We start from the raw sequence: 15267 nt of genomic DNA, 5'->3' as shown, positions 1-15267 counted from the left end.
CAATATAAAATTCATTTTTTGATCAAGTTTGTGTAACATGGAAAATTCCAACAAAATAATCACATTACATACATTACATGTACATTGTACATTACAATGTGAAATTTTTAGGTACATGAAAAGAGTTGATCTTATTACAAATACCCATAGATTTTTAAAATGGAATGTCTATAAGCAAATTGATAATGGTCTTCTGGCAGGTGGACTGCCTCTTAGTAAAAGTTCATTTGTGAGAATAGTTCATTAGTCCTGTCCTTAGGTGAGTGGTTGTGCCTTGGTTGTTCGTCTACTGTTTTTCTGCCTTCAGGTCCCTGTGGTGTTGTCCTGTGGGTGATGCTGGACAGACATCTACTTCCTCTGCTTTCTGAGTTGGCCTTCTTTGGGAATGCCTAATGATTCTGGTTTTTCTTCCATGCATTTCTAGTATCTGTGAAAATAGAAAGAGAGCCTCACCTCCAAGAGATTGACTCATTGGGTCTTTTAAAATCTTTTTCTCTTGTGTTATAGGAGAAATAGGGAAAGTTTAGCAATAGACATAAGTTAACTGGATTCCTGACAGGTAAGTGTTGGCGTGTTCCAAGCATGGAATGGTGGAGGAAAAGAGATCTTTTTTCTGAGAGACTCTCTGGATGCAAATGATGGCAGTTAGAACTTTTCTTAGTTGCTGGAGGTGAAGAGCCCAGAAGATAACTATCTCCTGTAAAATCATCTACCCCTACCCTGGGAAAGATCAAGTTGAGCAGTGAATCTGGTTTGATTGGTGGATATACCAAACCAGTTCAGCTCCTTGACTTTACCCCTTTTGTGGATGTACTTGCTGTGACTCCTGGTGGTTGTGAACATTTCTGAACAGAAGTGGACCCCTGCAGTGAGGTTCACATTCCCTCCTAACCTTACAGGCTGGACCTGTCAGCCTGAACTTAGAGCAAGTGTAGTTTTGTCCCACCTCCCTAGTCCTTGAACTTACCCATTAGATAAGTAGCTTTAGTTTGTCTAGTCCCTCCATACTTAACCCTTCATCTCTTAATAAACGGCTTTACATTACTTCCTGTGCCTTCCTACAAACCCAAGAAAGAACCCACAGAAAGATAATTTTCAACCCTTGTCTTTCCCCAGCTTGAGTGGTGAACAGTTAAGGCCAAATGTCATTCAGCAACCAATGTGGTTTTACTTAAATCACACATCCCTTGGGTAGGTTCTCAGTTATCCTGTATATCCTGTCACTTGTGGGTGTGTGGTTGTGTCTTGGTTGTGTGTTTTACCCTTGTGTTATACTGTGAAGGCAGTTACCTATTTCACTTGGAAATATTTGTTAGAAATTATCTGATAATTTCTTTTTTGTTTTGAATTTGGGCTTTTAAATTTCTTTTAGCCCTTTCTCCAATTGCTTGTTTTGTAGAATTTTCTGGGACACCAGTCTTATGAGAGATGTTCCATAATTTGCCCAATATTGCCCATCTTTGCTGGTATAAGTATTATTATTCCAATTTTTGAACTGTTTTGTCCAAACATGTAAAAGTATTTAAAAGATGTGTCATAGCATGGCATTTTCCCCTCCATTTTGAGCTGTAGCCAATATAGTATGAGAATGAGTATCTATATTCATATGTATATGTTTCAATTTCCCAAAAGGATCATATTGTAGTACAACCATTTGCCATAGTTGATTGGCTTTTAAAACTCGTGGATTTACTCCTACTTGTAGGCAAGTGGAAGAAAAAGGGGCACAAAAAGTGCATTGCTGGATAATTTCCTTAGCTTGTCTTTTGGTTATAGAAAATTAAGATTTAAGAGATCTAGCACTCTGATGTAGTAAAGCCTGTGAATTAACTTCTTCCTGAAAAGCAGTGGCTACAAAGGCATTTACCTTTGAAATTCCCTCAGCCAGAGGTCTAGGGAGATTCATGTAAGAGCAAATGTGTGCCATAAAATTTTCCTTTTGGCTTTGCAAGATTGCATTCTGTGTGGCACTAAATAAGAGAAGTAATTCTGCATCTTACAATGGTTTAATTTGTACAGTTTTTAAAGAACCAACTGTAATAGAGGGGTTACCAGGGATGTTAACTATTATTATTTGTGGGTTCACTCTGGGGTGAGAGAGACAGGAAGATCAGATGGACAGGACCAAACAGGATAGGGAGACCAGGGTTTACTGCCAAGGAGTTAACTGTCAACAGGAATGGCAGTTAGGTCCAATAGTCACTCAGCCCACCTAGACAAGGGCCAATGGAACCAGCAGGCAAAAGGTAAAAGTTTATAACAGTTTAATTGAGGGAAACAATAATAAAGGATGGGAATAAGGGATTCTATACTTAAAACCTAAGGGCAAACCACAGGGGCAGGGGAAATACTTGACTACACTAACTAAGACTTAAGGCAGGCAGGGCCCAGAGAATAACAGGACTGGAGTGGGAATCCTCACAGTAGAGTCCAGAGATGTTTTCAGGAAGCCAGGAACCAACTCCCCCAGAACTGATGGTCCAAAGCAGCCCAGTAGGGAGAGGAGCCTGCAAGCTGATCACAGATCACTCCCTACTCAGTGCTGTTGTGCAGGATAGATGCCCTCTGCTTCCAACTTTCACCACACTCTAGGATCTCAGGGAATCAGGGTGCAACTCCACAAGCTCTGAGGTCTCCCAGGGAATCAGTTACTGCTTGTAACTCCCACCATGGAGTCCTTCTCAGAGAGCAAGAAGCGTACTTCCTGCTTCTTCATTCCATCTTGGAATCCTCCAGCCCTTCCTGCTAGGTCCAACACTAATACTAAATTAATAACTAAATAACCCTCACAAAACAACCATATAAACAACATAGAGTGAATCAACATAGAGTATTGCAAGTCTATGCTATGACTTTGAGCATGTGTCTAACTGTAGCTGGTTTTGCTTTCTGAGGAAAACTATACCGTGTGTGCATAAACATGACTTGATTGATATAACTTCTGCTTTTTCCTGATTTGATGGATCAGTGAAAATATTCACCTCTTCAGCAATGGTGCAAAGATGTTATTTGTGGAAAAATATTTAGAGTTAACTTTACAATTTGTAAGATTATAGTACTAGCAAAATGGTTATCAATTTTTCCTTTAAAATTTGCAAAATTAATTTGCCAAGATAGACAATGTACGAGTAACATTTGAACTTGTTTTTGTGATATGAATATTATCAGGGCCAGAATTAATACCAGGGTCAATTAATTGCTGATATCTTTTTGTAATCTGAATAAATAGTAACTCTGTCAGTTCTAAACAACTATTAAGTTAAATTAAGCTAGTTAAAAAAATTGCATCCATTCAGCAATGTGTTCACTGTGTTATTGGAAATTTTGGGATCTTTGAAATACATTTCCCAAGAATCCACTGACTTTCTGTTTGTTACACTGCTGACGTAGACAGGGGGGATATATTGTGAGGTCTTGTGTGCCTTGGCCCTCTTTCCTTCTGTAAGCATTTTCCGAAGGTAGCCATTTTCTACAAGAAGCATCAACATGGGGTTCAGAGTTTTGTGATATTGGAAATCTGGGGGTCTTAATATTGAGATCCATGATATAAACTTGTTTACAAGAGCATTCAAGGAGACCAGTCTCTCTCTGCTCTTCAGGGAGAAATGTGATATTGGAAATTTGGGGGTCTTAATATTGAGATCCATGATATAAACTTCCTATGGATATTTAGGGGACTTGAAAACTACATTTAGCATGATTCCTCTTGTATAATACAGGTGGGCAGGAAGAGTGATTACAGAGACAGGTATAAAGTCTCAGAACTTGATTGGGATGCGGTCTTTCCTGCTGAACAAGCCAGGTGGGCAGAGGTAATGGCAGGGCATTTGAATTAGATCTTAGCAGGCATGTGGTTTTCTTAATTATCAATATGGATTAGAATAAACCCTTAATATTTTAAAATATATCCTTTTATATTAATTTTATTTGTAACAGTTTGGAATCCCAAAGAAACCAGGAGGCAGTTGAAAAACAGTTAGAAAAGCACTATAAAAGGAAGTGAACCCCACACAACTGAACTCAGCCCTGAGTTTGGCTGAAGGGTGGAAGGCAGGTTCTGGGTAGGACTCTCCATTGAACTCTAGTTATCCTCATCAGGATTCTCATAACCTGATCAACTGTACTAATTCAAGCTGTGTCTGCCAATCTCTGCTATTGCCTGCACTCAGCATATATATTTCATCAATTTATACCAAGAATAACAACATCAAACCATCCCTGAAGATCCACATCTTATATCTGTTATCATCCAGCTTAGCTAGCTTTCCAATCCATTTAGCTAGATACTAGGAGCTGAAATCAGGTATAGGGTGGAATGCTGTCAGGGGCCATGCCCTGAGAAGGGGCCGACTACTTTTCTAATCCAACTAGATTTAGTGCTAGATTTTCCTGATTCTTTTCTCCTTTCCCATCATACTGAAATTCTCAATACCCTCCAGTTTATACCTTCTCTTGATAAATTAAAGAAGTTACCTTGTTACTAAGAAGCCTTTGGTCATCCTGCTGATCTGATTCAATACCTATCAGAAAAATCCCTCCGTATTGTCTGAACTTGGCATTTGGTGGGGACTCCTTTCAGTAGGGGAGCTCTTGCTGACTTCCACATAAAATCTTGTCAGAGAATTACTCCCAGATAACCAAAGATATCTACTCAATTGGTAGATCACCATCTTAATCCGTATATATCCATTAGAGAGATATTTAGTTGTTTTTTACTGGGGAGCCATAGGGCTTAGGTCCTCTCAGTTAGGATCCTCTTGGACCTGCCTGTGGGGGGACAGACAATCACTGAACTGAAGTCAGCCCAACCCCTGCAGGTGGTTCTGTGTGGTTTCTTGACATCTGCAGCCAAGAGAATAATCCTAACACTTCCTATGGCACCGTGGTGGAGTGGGCTATTTGAACAACCTAAGCTAGCATGGCACGTGGCTCTATTTTGTTACTTATTTATTTCTTTACTTCTACGGATTACTAATAAATCTTATTTAAAAACCACAATATTTTTAAAGTAACTTTTATATATTCATTTTAATTTTTACAATAATAATGACCTGAAGTTGGAGTGTTCACATGGAATCTAGAGACTCCAAACTTGTAGCCTAGTAAGATCTGATGAACTCCAACTGTTAGAACTAGCTTGTAAGTCTTCATTGAACTCAAGGGCATAGGAATTAGTCTAGTACGGTGATGGCAAACCTATGACATGCGTGTCAGTGCATGTAGCCTTTTTTGAAGACACATGACCGCATGTGGCAGCTATAATGATCATGGAGGGAAACAGTAGAAATGATATACTGGCTCAGAGGAATGAAGCAAAAAGCCCCAGATGGTAGAAGAACTTTAAATCTCTCTTTGGTGTTATTAGGAAGTCTGAAAGTATAATCAGACTTCCTTTAGAATTTCCTCAACCAATCACAGTAAGGTTCCTTGAGAAAACTAGCTTCCTGGTAGTTGACCATTGATCAATTGAAGATAGATGAATCAGTGTTATAAAATTACTGATGAAGATTAATAACACATCTGACTGCAAAGGTTATGATTGGTAATTAGTCACAGCTTCTGAGGATGAAGCGGGACACCTCTCTGTCCCTTCAGGCTTCCCTGTAACTCTCTTGAGGCTGCCTCTTTCACTAGTGTTGTCAGGTCAACTAACAAGAGGTCAGTAGATGGTTTAAACTTTGTAACAAGGGTTTTACTTAGGATGTTTAAATAATCAGGGAAACTGTGAGAAGGGAAGAGGGCTTAGGAAACACTAAATAAATTCTAATCCTATCCCAAAGGTATTAAGTCCAGCAGTTTCAGAATGTTGAGGCAGGGCTGGACTAGGCCTTATAGGTCTGGTCAAGTTGACATTGCTTGCCTATAGATGGATCGGGTTGTAGCTTGATTGAAGAGAATTAGTTGGATAAATCTTCTGTATATAATTTGAAGATAATAATAGTTTGATGAATGATGTCAATTAAGCCTAAGACTTAGTAATATTGTAATCTCAAGGTATTAATCCCTAGTCTACTCAATAACTTGAGGAGATAAAGATTTCACCCACCCACCCAGAAACCCTGGCTCCAGACTGAGTCCCTCAGGATTGGACTCTCTCTCTCTCTCTTATATAGGGCAATCCCAACTGACGATGGGTCTCATGCCCTGGTATGGCATCAAGAATCTCCCAAGATTCCAATGTTTTAGCTGGCAGCCCTGCCCCCAGACATGGCTTCTTGCAATTCTTACAAAAACTTAACTTACACGGCATACAGAGTTGTATGGGGCTGCATGCCGAGTATGAAACATTTGCTACAATGTAGTATAGACACTCTGTACACTATGGAAACCTATGTTAATTTACCTATTTTGATTTATTAAGTACAGTTATATATTATAATTATACATTTTTGTTATTTGAAATATAAATATTGTGAAATTATGTTTTTTTTCCTCAAAGTGATACAGCACCTAAGTTTTGCTTGGTTTTTTGGCAAATTTTGACACACCAAATTCAAAAGGTTGCCCATCACCAGTCTAGTACAATGAGCATATTGCTTATAAGAGTAGTTTTTTAGTAACTCTATAATATTTTCAAGATTTGTACATGCCTGGACTGCTATGGTTGCCTTTAGGGAGTTTTCTTGCTAACAACCTAAATACTCATATATCTTTATAAAGACTCTTCCATTGAAATAAATATGGCTGATTTCAGGTATTGAAGGTATTGAACTCCAATTTTCCCAATGGTTATAGCTGCTTGCCACAACAAGTCAGAGAATTCAGGTTCAAATCTAGGCAATGGGACCCCCTATGATCCTGCTGGTGTGTCCTTAGGGAAACCACTTAACTACTCTGGGCCTCCCTTTTCTCATTAGTCAAATGAAAGGGTTTAAGCTTCCTTCCACAGTCTTCCTCTTCTCCCTGACCACTGTGACTCTTTGATGCTTCTTCAACCACGTCTATGTTCATTCTTCAGACTTTTTCCATCCCAGGATCTAGTGTTTGCCTCCACAATAGTGGTCACACAAAGGCATGGTCACCTCTTAGATCTCACCAGAAGCTACAAGTCTTCAAATTCCTCGATGTGAAACTCTCATTTCCTTATTTGATGGTCTTTCACTTCATATCTCCCTATGCCTTTGTCTTCCCCAGTGTGTTAGTCATGCTTATTATCATCTCCATCCATGTCAGGATTTCTCAGTCCGTGGCCCTTGCTCTGATTTCACTTTCCACTCTAATCTCTATATCTAACCAGTCCATACCTGGCTGATGAGAGGAAATCATAGTGGCACACAGGCAACCCCTGAAAAGGCATTCACTACTCCCATTGAGGCAGTCTTCAAGTCAGCCCGATTTCACCCTCCTGCCAGTGGTCCAAATCCTAAGACTTTGGATGGTCCCCTCCCTGGGCTACAAAGTCCATTGCCAGGGTCAGAGATGAGCAGCAATCACATCCTCAGACTCATAGTTAGACTCCTGCTTTCAAAGAGATGCATGATTTAGGTATCTAACTATGCACAGGACAAGAAAGACTACACTTCCCAGAGTGAAGCCTCATCAACCTGGGAGCAGTGTGATTGATCCAGTGACTCCCAATGGCACTTATTAAGGGTTTGCTATATGCCAGATTCTGTCCTGTATACTGGACAGAGAGACATCATGAAGATATTTTCTCTTCTCAAGAAACTTACACTTTTATGAGGAAAATAATATGTTCCCAGATGAAGAAGGACCGGGTAAATGGAATGGGGACCACCAATAATTTAGGAATCAAGCAATGACTCCTGGAGTAGATGTATAGAACATGGTGCTTATCTGTGAAAGGAGCAAGGAATTCCAAGAATCATAGATGAGTGCTGAGGGCATTCCAGTCATCAGGCCATCCAGGCCAAAACACAGACAACAAAAACTAGATTACTATTTCAAAAGACACTAAAAAATCAGTCTGCACAAAAGATAAAATGTATTGTGTTGGGTGTGTGTGTGTGTGTGCTCACACTCACAGAAAATGGACATCAGGATGGATTTCTCTGACTTAAATCACTCTTCCAGATCTGCGAGTCTAGTCTATTCAGAACTTCAAGAGTCAGGCTTAAAGTCAGGAAGACCTCAGTTCAAATCTAGGTTCAGATACTAATAGCTATATGTCTCTGGCCTACTCTATTTGCTTCAGTCTTCTAATTTTAAAAATTTGGATAATAGCAAGGCTCAAATGAAATAACCTTGATAAAAGGCAGTGGATAGTAACTGGCATGTAGTGAGTTTTATAAGAATATTAGCTATTATTGCTTTCATTTAGCACCCAGCATCTCCAAATCTCTCCCACTCAAGAGGATAGAATCATCTATCTCAATAGAAAAGACTTCCCCTTTCATATGTGAACACTTTCATTGCTGAAAGGGACAGAAAAGGGGGATAAAATCTCCTTGGGAAGAAATATTGGCTACAATGAAAATATATCTCTTTTTGTCTTTCAGTCAAAATAAAAATCAATATACATTAACCACAGTGTTATATTTTATAAGATTTATTAATAATCACTTGAAGTAAAGGAATAAAAAGGTAATTATCTAACAAAATAAAACCACATGCCCAAGCTTTTGTTTTACTTGCTCAAAAACCCCACCTCCACAGCAAGAGAAGAGTGCCAGAGGCAGAACTACCCAGAATTTATATCTTGCCTACATCAGCACATAATGACAGGGAAAAATGGGGTGCTGGGAAATGGAGTTCGACACTACAAAATTCTAATTACACATCCACCTATGATCCTTTAGGAGTCTAATCTCCCCCAAGGGATCATTTAAACATAACCAACTTAAAACTCTAAAGATTTTTTAACTAAATGTATATACAACATTTCAGTTTCTAAAGGGAAAGTACAATAATGTGGGGATGAAAGGGAAAAGAAAAGAGAAAAAGAACAAAACCATTGACAAACCATTGTCAAAAAAATCTGGGGGCAGTCCCCCTTTTGCATAAGAGTGTACATTAAAAACGAATACATTCAGGGGGCAGCTGGGTAGCTCAGTGGAGTGAGAGTCAGGCCTAGAGACAGGAGGTCCTAGGTTCAAACCCGGCCTCAGCCACTTCCCAGCTGTGTGACCCTGGGCAAGTCACTTGACCCCCATTGCCCACCCTTACCAATCTTCCACCTATGAGACAATACACCGAAGTACAAGGGTTTAAAAAAAAATCAAATTGTTCTTGGGAGGCTAAAGTGAAAAAAAAAATTATTAAAAAAAAAAAAAAACGAATACATTCAAACCCCCACAGTTCAATTCACCACATCCCAAAATTCACTCTGAATCTTTTGGTGCAGCATGTGGTCTCTGCAGGTGTCTTTATGGTGCCTTCTCCAAATAGTTCACTTTATGCCAGTGATTCCCAAAGTGGGCGCTACTGCATCCTGGTGGGTGCTACATCAATCCAGGGGAGAGGTGATGGCCACAGGTGCATTTATCCTATTAATTGCTACTAAAATTTTTAAAAATTAATTTCCAGGGGATTAAGTAATATTTTTTTTCTGGAAAGGGGGCAGTAGGCCAAAAAAGTTTGGGAATCACTGCTTTATGCATTCAGGGAGGTATCAAGTTTCTTATCCTAAAATTACTTTCAAAAGAATTTAAACTCTGCATTATAGGATAATAATACATTCCTCCCTGAGGATAATGTTGACAAACACAGGGATCACACAGGGATACATGACAGAGTTGTGAGGTATATGAATCAATTGGCAAAAGAAAATCAAAACATCAAAAAATCCAAATAAAAGAGAAAAAATAACTTCTGGATGAAATATAAAATATCAAAGTCTTATGTGTAAAAATTCTTAGTAAAGGAAAAATAAACCTAGAACAGGTCCTTCAATCAGGGCCTGATTAAAGAGATTTATGTCCCATAAACTTGTAGTAGCAATTATGCACTTTCCCAATCAGCAGCCAGGACTACAGAAAATTTGCTACACTATGAAAGACAGAAAAGGGACTAGATTTTAGAAGCAAATGGGAAATTATATTCCCTGGCCTGATTTTACCTTTTCTCTCAGGGATAGGGGAACCAGGATGGCAGCCAAAGTGAGGTTCTTCATAGAAGTGTGGCTCATGGAAGTCCTGCGTTTAACATATGTGAAACAGCTGCAACCTTGAACCCCAAACAAGTCCAAATCCTCTTGTCTTTGGAGCAGAATCTCATCAATCCCACCAAGACTGGTTGGTCTCTTTGACTTTGTGCTCAATTGGCACTATGCAGGTTTTTATATGCTCCCTTGGTACTCTGCAATGGCTCTTTCTGTGTTCCCTTCTCTTGGAATCAGACACAATCATTAAGCAAAGTCCCATAATTATTTAAACAATCAATGGCACTGTTTCTATAGTCTAAAGCTTTTGGTTATGCAACGACATTAGGGCTAATGGACATTCTACTCAAACGGATTTTTAATTCACCATAATGCAAAATCTAAATACCTTAATACAGGTAACATGTGCTTCAAACACAAAAAATGAGAGAAGAAAAAGTAAAACTCAAATGCTATATTGCAAATACAAGGAAAAAGAATAATATAAAATGTCTTAAAAATAAAAAAAAAACTTATAGCTTACAATAAGTAATTACAATAAGTAATGAGTACTGTGTCAGCCAAGGAGAGGTAGACTACAAAGGTTTCTCACCGAAAAATGAGATCCATTTCCTTTTTAACTTGGATTATCCTATAATCCACAGTGTGATTGCAAATGATTTTTACTAAGTCACAGCTTTAAAAAGCAGTAGTACAACAGGTAATGCACATTCAAAGAAGTACTAACATTCCCCAATATCATTTTAGCCCAGTTCATGACAATAACAAACAAACCCATTATTATTAGGATTCACATGAGTCTATAGCCACTTCCTATGTGACATTAAAATAAAACAACCTATGAACTCATGGATACTTGTCACAAGTTCTCCACATCATACTTGGCACATAATAGACACTTAATAAATATTTGTTGACTTGTCTTATCTTGATGAAGAAATTGGAGTACTTATGGTTAGTGGTGACCTCATCAATGTCAACATGGTTGTGTGTGACTGGGGTGGAGAGTATGAGGATGTTGTAAAGATCCCAGTTTGTTAAAAGTTACAGTATTCAACAGATATATTGATGTATGTTACTATGTGTGCAGGATGTGAGGAGAAGGGCAGACCTGTGAAGAAGATACAGAAAGAGATCTTAGAAGCCATTTAGTTAAACTTCATCTGAAAAAAGGAGAGACTGAAGAACAAAGAGAATAAGTGACTTTTCCAAGGGCATAGAGGTGGGAAGTAGCACTTTGGGAATTTGAACACAGGTCCTCTGACTGAAGATGCTCTCCCTAAAAGAGAAGAAAGTTTCCTCCTATGAATATTGTGCTGCATATTCCCCAAGGAGCTACAAGGTTCATGAGGTTGTTTTGTCTGTACAGGATGGTTCTTATCTTGTTTTGTATTTCCATTTTTTACTAGAAGACAAGATTGCTTTGCCAGGTTAGGCAGATATGATGAATGGGAAAACCATTGTTTGCTTCAGCATCTGCCATCAATTTAAAACATCTAAATAGGATATCCCAAATGGAGAACAATGTATCAATATCTAAGGGCATGTCCATAGGAAATGAGGGGGCTCTCAGAAAGTGACAATTCAGGGGGCAGCTGGGCGTTTCAGTGTATTGAGACCCAGGCTGAGAGACAGGAGGTCTTAGGTTCAAATCTGGCCTCAGACACATCCTAGCTGAGTGACCCTGGGCAAGTCACTTAACCCTCATTGCCTCACAATTACCACTCTTCTGCCTTGGAATCAATATAGAGTATTGATTCTAAGACAGAAGATGAGGGGTTTTAAATAAATAAATAAATAAACAAACAAACAAACAAAATAATAAATAAAAAAGATGGTAACAGTTCACCACACAGCCAAGGGAAGAAAATGGTATTTTGCTTCACTTTTATTGTTCTCATTTTGAAGTGTGAAACTACACAATCAAGATTGTATTTCATATGCTGAATTGCAAAGAAGTTACACCAGACCACAGTGTTCTACCTTTTCTGTAACCAGAGAATCTACTCTTCATCAAGAAAAGGTAGGTCTTACTTCAAAACAAGAAAAAATAATGAAGCTAGGTCCAGTAATGGAGCTGATCAGAAGTATGGTTGAGGGACCACAAGAAAGCATTAAACTGTGCTCTGAGCTGGTGCCATTTCTGGCAGAAGAAGGACAGGTTTCTCTTCTACAACTTTCCTGACATTTCCTTTTTTACTTCAAAAAATTATTTTATATTTTTATTACCGTGTTAAAATAATTGTTTTCTGACATTTTGAGTTCCATTGTTCTTTCCATTCCCTCAGTCCCCTCCCACCTCCCTGAGATGACAGGTAATATAATATAGGTTGTACATGTGATGTCATACAATACACATTTCCATGTTCACCATTTGTGAAAAAAGCCCCATGTAATTTATATAAGAAAAAACTAATGAGAGAAATGAAGTGAAAAATGATGTGCCTCAATGTGCATTCAGACTCCATCAGTTCCTTCTATAATGGTTGGTAGCCTTTTTCATCATGAGTTTCTTGGAGCTGTCTTGGATCCTTGAATTGTTGATAATAAAGTCATTCACAGTGGACCAGTCATAAATTATTGCTTTCACTATGTATAATGTTCTCCTGGTTCTGTTCACTTTGCTTTCCATCATTTCATTTGTCTTTCCAGGTGTTTTTATGATCATCTTGTTTGTCATTTCTTATGGCACAAAAGTATTCCATTACATACACCACAAACTGTTCAGCCATTCCCTAATTAATAGACATCCCTTCAGTTTCCAATGTTTTGCCACCACAAAGAGTTGCTATATATATTTTAGTATGAATATGTCCTTCCCTACCACCACCACTCTGCCACAATCTTTAATTTGCTTGGGCTATAGGCCTAGTAGTGGTATTGTTAGATTGAAGAGAATTCACGGTTTTATGCCATCTTGGCCATGGTTCCAAATTCCTCCCCAGAATGGTTGTATCAGTTCATAGCTGCACTAACAAAGTAGCAATATGCCAATTTCCCACATCACCTCCAACATTTATCGTTTTCCTTTTTGGTCATATTAGTCAAACTAATAGGAGGGAAAATGGTGCCACAGCATTGTTTTAATTTGCATTTCTCTAATCAATAGTGATTTTGGAGCAATTTTTATCTGACTAAAGATCATTTTAATTTCTTCATCTAAGAAATACCTATTCATTTTATACATTTAGTTCAGTGCTCTATATGTTTGAAATATGAGGCCTTTGTCAGAGACGCTTAATTTAAAATTTCCCCCAGTTTTTGGTTTCCCTTTTAATCTTATGGCATTGTTCTTGCTTATGCAAAGCCTTTTTAAATAAAATGTAGTGAAAGTTACTTATTTTACATCTGTTATAGGAAATATAAGTTATAGATAGGACTTATTGTAGTGAGTAAAATAAAAGACAGATCAAGACCCTGGCTGAGACTGTGAACATTCTAAACCCAGAATATTCAGTGACATTTATCTCCAGAGACTGAGAAGTGACAGTTTTGCTTGGGAGAGTATTGGAGATTGTCACGATTTGTTCAGCTAAGCTTGTGGACTATTTTGGAATCTCAATAAAAGAGTTTGATCTACAATCAAGATCTAGGTAGAGTTGGGTGCTTTTCCTGTTGTTGGTGGATGACAACAGAAAACCCTATACTCCCTATTCCTTTTAGATTAACTTGCTGTGTCCTGAAGAGTTCCTGTGTCATAATTACATCTGGATATCATCTTGGGATGTGCTTCATGAGAACTCTAAATCCCCTTTTGCCACTACAGCCCTGTCACAGCTGCCTGCCTGTAGATAGAGTAGTGTAGCCAATTCCCCAGCCAACATTCCTTTGATACTTGATTTTAGACTTGAGATTTTAGCTAACCTTCTCTCCTCCTTACCTGTCCTAGTTAAAACATTAAACAACCTTTTTATAAAAATTCCTGGAGCCTTCTTCCAGTCTTCAAGAACCCACTTGGTTTTAACTGTTTCCCTGGCTGTATTGATTTGTTACTGTTTGTTTCCCCAGCTAAGAAATATGGTGCTATCTCTCTCCATTCAGCTGTGGGCTACTTTACCCCAGCTGTATTAATGTTCCTCTCTCATTCCCTACCTATTCCTTCATTCCTCTAAAGTTACTGGTATTTGTAAAGTTACCATTATTCTTTCAGTTATTCTTTCCCATCTCAATGTTCTCTATGTCTTAATTGATCAAAAACTCTTCCTGTGAGCACAGGTTTGACAGGTACACTATCCCTCATTGTGCTTCCCTCATTGGTTTATGATCTCTCTCTTCATTTCTAAATCATGTGTCTATTTTGATCTTATCTTGGTATATGGTATGAGATGTTGGCCTATGCCTAGTTTCTGCCATACTGTTTTTAAGTTTTTCAGCCCTTCTTATTCAATATTGAGTTTATCTTCCAGAAGCTTGGATCTTTGTGCTTCTCAACATTAGGTTACTATGGTCATTTACTGTCACATTCTGAGTGTCTTATCTATTCCACTGGTCAAATACTCTTTTTTTCAGCCAGTACCAGATTCTTTTGATGATTGCCACTTAATAATTCAGTTTGAGATCCAGGAAAACTAGACCACCCTCCTTCATATTGTTATGGGTTATATTGATCTTTAACTGGGTTTTATATTGATAACTAATTGGTGCTGATCAGGTCATAGATATAGGCTGAAGCTGTCAGGGTAACCTAGTTGAAGATGGTGGAGGTACTGACTGGATACAGCTTAATCCAACACTATTTATTTATAACTAATAAATAGGCAGGGACAGGATAAAGGAGGTAGAGATCAAGTAGGAAATATCTGACCCTATTACTAAGATTTCTAGATAAAAACTCCCCTTCTATATCCTCACAGATTTGCTTCTTGTTCACCAAGGGGGAACCTCCTTAAAACTATTTTCAGCTATCTAAAACCCAATTTCTATCTATCTAAACTTATTCTAATCAATGAACTTCAAATATGATGAACCTCCTTAATATATTTATCAAAACCCACAAGATGCCTCAGTTAACTGGCAAAATATGACAGTTAGAAATCACTAGGTTCTCTGTCACTCCCAGCAGGGAGTCAGACCTCTCTCTGTTCCAGTGAGAGCAAACAGCACCCTCTCCTGGAAGCTGCTCCTCTCTTTGGGAGAACAGTTCTCAAATTGAACAAACTCTTTCTAGCTTCACAGATGTTCTTCCAACTTCTCAAAGTTCACTTCCA

At 38.4% G+C, this 15267-nt stretch overlaps 1 protein-coding gene across 1 annotated transcript in view; it reads right to left on the bottom strand.

The window, feature by feature from the left end:
* Positions 1-15267, bottom strand: part of LOC123252785 (mitogen-activated protein kinase kinase kinase kinase 2-like) — a 58015-nt gene that overhangs the window by 4205 nt on the left and 38543 nt on the right. Inside the window, exon 2 of the mRNA XM_044682029.1 lies at positions 3364-3469. Within this exon, the coding sequence (XP_044537964.1) occupies positions 3364-3469 (106 nt within the window). The remainder of the gene's footprint in view (positions 1-3363; positions 3470-15267) is intronic.

Source organism: Gracilinanus agilis, chromosome 6, assembly GCF_016433145.1.
Source record: "Gracilinanus agilis isolate LMUSP501 chromosome 6, AgileGrace, whole genome shotgun sequence".
Lineage (NCBI taxonomy): Eukaryota > Metazoa > Chordata > Mammalia > Didelphimorphia > Didelphidae > Gracilinanus > Gracilinanus agilis.
This window is presented reverse-complemented; position numbering and strand designations above follow the sequence as displayed.